The sequence below is a fragment of the Dipteris shenzhenensis genome, chromosome 15, assembly GCF_047967505.1.
Source record: "Dipteris shenzhenensis isolate YYH24624 ecotype China chromosome 15, Dip_SZ_1.0, whole genome shotgun sequence".
Lineage (NCBI taxonomy): Eukaryota > Viridiplantae > Streptophyta > Polypodiopsida > Gleicheniales > Dipteridaceae > Dipteris > Dipteris shenzhenensis.
In genome coordinates, this window is record NC_141610.1 from 44,691,109 (window position 1) to 44,699,752 (window position 8,644).

Genomic DNA, 8,644 nt, shown 5'->3' on the forward strand with positions numbered 1-8,644 from the left:
CTAGTGTACACAATTGCTACTCTAAGAAACTGGGCAAGGTTGTGTACAAAAACCATAGGAGATTTTCTTCCCAATGGATCATTCACACCGCATGCATCTAAAAGTTGGCTATCTCTAAGAGTTGGATATTCCTTAAGTCGTGAAATATGGGGATCTCAGGTTGCAACTTCTAATCATTTAAGCAACCCAAAACCTCCACTCAACATGATCCAACTCTTTTACAATTTGTGTTATCATGAGCATTTGAAAGTCATGTACCTTTTGGATCCCATCATGGATGCCTTTATCGAAGGTATGCTTATATATTAATCTAAAATCTTGGCAAAAGTTTATCAAGCTAGCGATATTGATAGACAATAGTACACTTTTGTATATTTTCTTTTGAATTTTGAAGTAAAATATGTAAATCCTAGCGAAACTTCAAAAATGTTCACATTAAAGTTTCAAATCCTAGATAATGTTTCAAAGATTTATTTTTATATCACGGCATACAAACTTTTGACACCAATATAAAAGTTTTGCTTCTTACATGAAAAAGTCATCCCCGGATCTGATGCATACATGCAAGGCATATGATGGGTGATAGGATAGAGACACATTGAAAGCTTGTAAAGGATTGAAGAATGAAGAGGATCTTGTGGACAACACAATACATGGCAACGTGATGGAGACGTGATGTTACCAAAGGATTCATGGGTGTTTACCAAGTTAGAGAAGAAATACATGAAAAACATTTTGCAATATGAAAACCCTAATAGGGTATGCAGATTTCTTGAAGGGTGCCTCTACTACATAAGGGAAACTTAGCAATCTCAAGACACATGATTGGCACAAGCTATTGCAAGTTTTATTGTTTTATTTCAAGCTTTTGCTTGCATGTGAGTTTATGTTGGTCTCATAACTATTGATACTGGCTTTGGCATTCATAAAGAATACTATGTACTCCCAATTGCATTACAAGGTTGTTTAATTTGAAATTCTCATCTCTAGAGATGGGAATCATACAAGACATTTTCCAAGTGACTATTAGAGAATTTAAATTATTCATCTTTGATGTGAAATCAACTCAAGATCATATGAGGGGTGCTCGTGCTATAGTGAGGAAAGATTAGAATGGATTTCTTGCATTGAATCAACAAAATGTTGGGGCAGTCTTATGGAGACATTCATTTCACCCATGCATTGTGAAAAATTAAGCACTTTCTATCATATGGATGCATTTGTTCTATGCAAACATTGTGGATTGTTCTCTTACTCGAACTTAGCCTTGTGATACTCATCCAAGCCAATTGGCTTCTCCATAGGAGTGACATACTTGATAATGTATTTGTATTTTGATTGTATGTTGCTTAAAACTCAAGGTGAGAACAAGGCAAATGGAATAGATTTCCACTTCCAGACATGTACAAATCTACTTTGGTTACCCAACCATCCTATTCCATACTCTAGTGTGCGAAGACTAACAATGTTTAAATCAGGTCTGAGAACTTTGCTTTAGAATTGACATGTGGGTTCTCCAAAAAGGTCTAAGCATGTGCACTTAAAATGTCTGACCAATACCTGGATTCACACTTCACCACATGGGATGAGTTGAAAGCATCCTTTCTAAAAAGGTTCAAGCATGCAACAAGCAAGATATCATGTTGGAGCTCAATCAACTCAACCAATGGGTAAGAGAATCTATGTATGCCTTTGTGGCATGGATGCTCACCAATTAGCTAAATCACATGCACAAGAAAATGGTGTTGCAACCCCAATTATGCAGTGGCCTTGCCAATGGAGTATAGTTACACAACATGGAGATCACCTACCTAATAAAGACATATAATGAATTGCTCCAAAAAGCATTTTCGCTTGAAAAAAAGGGCAACAGACCTTGAAGAAGGAAGAACATGCTATTTTGAGAAGTGGATAGCAAGGAAGAAGAGGATATAGAGAAAGATGAGTTAAAAAAGGAAATGGGAATTGTAGTAGGCATCCCATAAAACGGTGAAGTATGGCACCATAATTGCAAGGTGGATGGCCACATGGTGTTGAGTAAGAATTGCACTACAAGCTCTTTTTGTTGTTTATTGGGAGGCAAGTTAGTATGTACATGTGAATTTAGGCATAACATCAACAACCTCTTTGACAAGCTTGAATCTAGGGAGTAGAGTGCTTGATTGGGTAAGTCTCCCACTCTTTCTTCTTAAACTAGTTTCTTTTCATTGTAACAATGCTACTTTACCTCTACTTTGCTTAAAAAGCTTCCGCTTGATCTCATGTTATAGGTAAATCCTCTTCAAGTATGCATGCTGGTCTAAACCCAGGGCACCTTCGCTATCAATTCCATCTCATCTTACTACCTTTCTCAAAATATCTCATTCAAAAATTTACAAACATGAATCTTTGATGTGATGCAATGTGCTATGTAAATAACTTAATTTTTTAATGAGAGGGGACACTAAAGACCTATGCTTGATTATAATTTACATAAGATTCTTCTGTGGTTCACACTCATGAAGCTTTAGTGTTGTACATAATTTGATTTATTAATGAGATAGGACACCAAAGTATTATACATAACTTCCATAAGATGCCCACGTGGTATGAGTATTGTGACTCATTCATAGTAGTTTCTCATTTCACAATACTTTCGTGGTAGGAATGAGGTAAGAGATCTTAATAGGAGTGCAATCTATAACGTTTTATATTTAAAGGCTATCATGAAATTATGAGATTTTAAGTGGGTTATTGTTAAACCACAATGCAAAAGTTTGACTTGAAAGGTGTCATTCATTTAGAAACATTCTTTCTAAAGCATAGAAAGTACTTAAAAATGGCACCATACAAGCTATGTGATTTGAATAAACTCTAAGTGAGTCTCATGATGCAATCTAGTGCAAGTACGTAAAAGGAGAAGTGTCATGACTCATGCTTTATAAAAGGGTCTGCCAACTCTAAAATGCATCTAAGGACAACTATGCAGGTATGTGTAAAGTCTACAAGCATGTATGTACATTTGGGAACTTTACATAAGCGCACTTTGTGAGGGAATAACGCTATAACATAAGACTCCAAATAACTACATAGTGAGTGTGATTAGGAAGATGCAATTTATTTTATAGGGAGAAGAGAGAAAATTTAAGAGCATCCAAGGCATGTTGTCAAAACTAAGTGCTATGTACAAATGATAATGAGACTATGACACAATTTAGTTGGCCATGAGAGACTTGATAGGGCCACAAGGTAGGCACATTAATGATACCAACATGAGATGAATGGTTATGTGCAACAGCTTGTAGATTTTATGCATTAAAGTTTAGTGCATGTGTGAAAGTGAAGGTACTAACAACATTTGCAAGGGCTGGAGCATGTGAGAATGGTGACAAGGGCTTGCAATGCTTTTAAGTGGGCTATGGTGCCATTGAGTGAGCGACAGCTAGTAAAGCCTAAGAACAATGGGGCTTCTAACCGTGTGACCCATGTGATCGTACCAAGTGAAAGAGCCAAAGACATATTGTGAAGGAGGGGAGGAGGCGCTTTGGAGGGACACTTTGATTTTGAAGGTGTGCTTTTGGGAGTTCCGCGTGAACACAAGCTTGGAAGGTGCCACGTGGACCGTTGTCCCTGGAGGTGACTGGACCGCCACCGTGTACACGCTCCTGCCCGCCACGTTGGTCACCTTCCTCTTCACCTCCACCACCCCACCTCCCTTTGCAACTGCGGTTCGCATGTCCACTGCAACGGACGCCAAGTTCAAATTGCTCGTGCTTCCCTTCCTCTTGCATGCGAACTCCGCAGATCCTACCATGCTCCTTATCATGTCTTCTTCGTACCCTGTGTCGCACAGAAAACGTACATAGTCTTCAAACTCAGCATCGTATACCAGACCCGGATCCGCTGCATGGGTTGGATTCATCTCTCCCGCACCCATCAGGAACGGCGTCGCTACCTCCCCCGTCGCTGCCATGATTGGATTTCCTTCGCTGTTTGTTACTAACGCTGGCAAACGGAGGAATGCACCTGTTAGAGTGCGTCCCATGAAGAAAGAAATGGGGGTAGGCAATGTATGGCCTTGGATTCCTTCTTACCTGTTGTCATGAGGGCGGACTTTATCGCGGCGGGACTCCAAGAGGGATGAATGGCTTTCAGGAGAGCTGCTGTGCCGGATACGTGCGGGCAGGCCATGGATGTGCCGGAGACGATGCTATACTTGACCCTCCGTGTATCGGAGGCGAGCTTTGTAGGGGAATTGTTCCCAGACCAAGCTGCCAGGATATTGAGCCCGGGAGCAGATATATCGGGCTGCCATCAAAAGCGTGAATCTCAGTGGCTACAAACACCACCAAGATCCACGCAGTAAAAAGAACGGAGTGCTCACCTTCATTATCTCCGGAATGAGTGAATTGGGGCCCCTTGATGAAAAGGCTGCAATGAACGGTGACGCCTTCACACCCAGATCAGTCTTCGAGTGACTCAATTTGGCGATAGGATTCCTGAAGTGCAGAACAGCTCCGTCGTTAAAGCGCGGAATTGCGTTAATTCATCACATGAAATGATTGGGATGCGATTAGATCTTATTACTTCGTCACCCGGAGGTACTCCACAACCTCACGTGAAACATCCACGCTGACTGCCGTGGCGGGCACTAGGTGGGCATCGACCGCGATTTCGATTCCGTTTGCCGGACGATTGCCGAGAACCATCCCGGCGCCGCCAACTCGGCGCACCTCCTCGCCTTTGGAAACGCGGGGAGTGACTCCTCTGAAACAGAGAACGATTTTTCCCTTCACCTTTGCAGGATCTAACGAATCGGGAAAACATAGTCTGCAGAGAATGGTCCAAGTTCAATAGAGGAGGAGCGATAGATGTAGGGATAAGCGGAAATCACTGAGAAAAAAACTTTTAAATTAAGGGGAACAATGCATCGGAGACTGACGAGGCTTGGTCGACGCTGGCGGAGGCGTTGGAGAGGGGGGCATCGGAAGCGGAGATGAAGGGGAAGAAAGTCGGATGAAGGGCAGCGGGGGTGACGGATTCGCCCTAGAAAACAAGCAGGAAATAAATAAGGGATCATCAAAAGCAGCGAGGTAGAGAACGGAAAGCACTGAGCTGGTAGTAATGGGCTAACCTGAAGAACGCGGCCGTTGCCGAGCGTGAGGGGCGCAGGGAAGCTGCGGTCCACGCTGGACGCGGCCACGGTGATGATCCACGGCGGCAGATTGGACACGGTGGTGGCGAGGGGGCCGTCGTTGCCACCGGAGCAAGCCACGAAGACGCCACGGCGGACAGCGTGGAGGGCGCCAATGGCGATGACGTCGTGGAAGAAGGGGGGTTGGGGGTTGTGGAAGCCGATGCTGATGCTGAGAATGTCCACGCGGTCAGCCACGGCGTCGTCGAAGGCGGCCAACATGTCGGCGTCGCTACACGTGTTATCGCCAGCTGGCGATTCGCCGGGAATTGGCCAGCAAACTTTGTAGACGGCGAGTCTGGCAAGCGGCGCCCCGCCGCTGGCAGTGCCCACCCCAAATCCGCCCAGCGCCGCTGCTTTGGTCACCTCTCGACCGGCGGCTGTGGAGGCCGTGTGCGTCCCGTGTCCGTCTTTGTCCCTCGCCGACCTGTACTCCCCCGTTGCCTCCCTGTTCAATCGCCCAAATCGCTCCTCGTACGCCTTGATATACGTCCTCGCTCCGATCAGTTTCCTGCACATGATGCAAGAGCGGTCTGTAAGGAAATAATTTCACGCGACAGAACTCGCTGCTGATGATCTCTCGTCGGCTGATCATCCATGAAATAGCTCCTGCGAAATATAGGATGTATGGTTCGAGTTGCTTTCCTGTGTACACAATTCAATTCAAGTTGTTTTCCTGTTTACACAATTGAAGACCTTGCTTCAAATTGCCTTTTTGCCGCCTAACTTTCTTTTTACCGGTGGATCTAGATCTTATTCGCAGGAGCTCTTTCATGAATCAGGATCCTTGAGCCAGCCTCGAGATCATTTGCGAGACAGATTGCACGCTTTCCGTCTTGTTCATCACTGGTGACGGTGTGCAGAATAGCACAATCTATTATCTGATCCGGCTGAGCGCCATGGTTGGCGAGTATTCCGTTTCCATATTCATCGAACTATGCCAACAATTCACAAGCTACGTATCATATTGCTCGTCTCATCATATATTAAGTCATTCGACGGTTTTCGACCCATGAACACCTTGTTACTTTTGCTGCGACAATGAGTTCATGCTTTGTGCTGTATGCAGTGGAATAAGGCCGTACGAGCGCTCTTGCCTGTTGCAATTGGAAGCATTGAACAAGTCCCCATCTTCACAAACACCTCTCCACCACGCGGGCACGGGACCCATGCCATCGTCCTTAAAGCTTTCCGACTCTGGCCAAATTCCTGAGCACGGTGTGGTTTTGATGGGACATCAGCATATCTCTCTCTGTCTCTCTCTCTCTCGCGCGCGCGCGCGCTCGCTCGCTCACAAAACTGCGCCCGTTTTAACTTTTATGCCTTTTATTCTAATATTTCTCTGGTGACTCCCCTTCTCGTATACTTAGATATCATTATTCCGTCGCTAATCTTCGCATACATACATAGGATGCATAAGTTTACAAGTTAAAATGAGTAATTTTTCAGTACTTAGAGTAATATATGCATAAATTTTAGTCAGACTAAATTCTGTTGTCGTTAGCGTGAACTTGTGGATAGCGAAGTTCGAACATGACCGTCTTAGTATTTACCCGTGTCCAGCACTCCAACAACCATGTCTTCCCCGTATGAGGCCTTTTCCCTGAGAGTTCTATCTGCAGAATCATTCCTTGCAACGTGCCTTTCTGTGTTCGTGTCATATAATCCAAGGAATTCCCAGCTGCGGGTTGTGTGCATCGTTCTTTGCTGGCTTAGGAACACGGATGTTACTTCCGGAATTTCTGTAAGAGGGCACTTTCACATGCGTTAGTACATGAAAGACATCACTACTGTAGTGCACACGATATCTTTTAAATTTCAACCCGGTAATCGAAGTCCGCTTGAACGACCTGCTTAACACGGACAAAGATTTGTTTGGACAAAAAAAACACGGACAAAAATTGAATTCTGAAAGCGTTCTTTACTTGATAACGTGGACGCTTCCTCTGAGGTCAGTTTGGCTGAGAAACCGCTGAAACTGTACTTGTAGCTGTAGAGCATCGACTCCATTGCTCCTTGGACACTGCAATGAACACACTCATCTACAAGATTAAACTAACCTCCCAAAGACGGACACGGGAGGAGTCACAATATAGGGCAAATTAACAAAAAAGATCGTGATACCTTCCTTTTACTGACGTAAGCAGTTCATGATGTCTAGCTCTGATCATTTCTGGGTGTAAATTTCCATGGTGGCCCAAGTACACAACGTAAACCTGCGCAAGTGAATTTCAGGTGTCGTTGAACATTCTACTAACAAAAGCTCTGAGAACTCTAGCCATTCCCACCAAAAGCGTGCACATCATGATATTCATACAAAGGAAATATCACTACGGTGTTGTTAAGTTTGGACCATCAAAAGGCGATAAATGTAGGTAGGCAATGAATTTCGGTCTACCTGCTGCTGTTGTGCCAAGGTTAGACCAGAAATTTCGGCAGACTGCAGGAAGAAAAGCTGTAGCAAGGAAAAGAAGAAGATAGTGACCATGGGGTTAAGGTGCGAGGTGAAGGGAGGCTTTCCTTGGAAAGAAAGGGGTTGGTGAGTTCTCATAGTTGAACTAAGGAATACTGAGCTGCGAGCTCTCACGTCTTAAATAGCAAAGTGTAAAGTAAAAATAACACCAAACAGTTTCCCTTACCTTAAGACATAGAAAAATACACAAATGATGAAGGAACATATCAAATTAAACGTCCTACATGATCACCCATCATTGTTCTTAGCTAGTTAATGAAAAGTCATGCGCATGAGGTGTCTTGATTTCATGTTATGTATTTTGTGTACATTTATACGAGTCCCTCTTCTCCATCGAATATTTTCTTGAGCAAATAAATAAAGCACGAACATGCCACTCCCTATCTATTTCCCTATGTTTTGCTAATCTATGTATGTTGGAATGAAATTGAAAGAAGATATGAGAATCTCTACATGTTGTCACAACTTTATTGTGAACATCTAGGCGTTCAGTATTGAGGGGTCATTGCACACAGTTTATATTCTCTTGTTTTCTCAATAGTAGTAAGACACAATCAATTCATTTTTTACTCTATACTCCGTTGTCATATATAAACAAATAAATAAATAAGTGTGTGTGTGTGTGTGTGCAAACCCCATTCTGTCCCACTAATTTTTTTCATCAAAATTCCATAGCATCGATATTTTCGTTGAGTGTTGGTGGAAATATCAACGCTAATACTGTTGCTTCCCGATGAAAATTCCGATAGAAATACTAACATTTTCACCCTTAGCAAAGAATAAAAAATTTATTTTCCATCAGGAATTGGGTCGGATAGTTATTTAAACCACATGACTTTGAGATCTACAAGCTCTACTATAATGGAGAGTGTCATATGTCACACATTTTGAAAGGTGTTTCTAAACACCACATTTATTTGATGGATGTCAGAGATCTACAAGAATCCTATAATCCTATTATAGAAACATATACATTTGTATTAATGTGATATACCCCT

General features: G+C 43.0%; 1 protein-coding gene across 1 annotated transcript; it reads right to left on the reverse strand.

Annotated features, from left to right (window-relative positions):
• Positions 1-2,993: 2,993 nt before the first annotated feature.
• On the reverse strand, positions 2,994-7,717 carry LOC147893873 (subtilisin-like protease SBT5.6). The gene is made up of 11 exons (XM_087385708.1): positions 7,572-7,717; positions 7,298-7,389; positions 7,099-7,196; positions 6,727-6,915; positions 6,271-6,382; positions 5,114-5,684; positions 4,922-5,025; positions 4,567-4,809; positions 4,364-4,478; positions 4,074-4,287; positions 2,994-3,984 (listed from the first exon to the last, which is right to left on the reverse strand). The coding sequence occupies exons 1-11, from the start codon at positions 7,659-7,661 to the stop codon at positions 3,422-3,424; spliced, it is 2,391 nt and encodes a 796-aa protein (XP_087241834.1). The 5' UTR covers positions 7,662-7,717; the 3' UTR covers positions 2,994-3,421.
• Between the last annotated feature and the right edge of the window lie 927 nt (positions 7,718-8,644).

Coding starts and splice junctions, on each gene's coding strand:
- LOC147893873 (XM_087385708.1), bottom strand. CDS start 7,661: ATGGTCACTATCTTCTTCTTTTCCTTGCTACAGCTTTTCTTCCTGCAG. Junction 5,685..6,270: donor AATGCTTCCAATTGCAACAG/GCAAGAGCGCTC, acceptor CATCATGTGCAG/GAAACTGATCGGAGCGAGGA. Junction 4,288..4,363: donor TCATTCCGGAGATAATGAAG/GTGAGCACTCCG, acceptor TTTTGATGGCAG/CCCGATATATCTGCTCCCGG.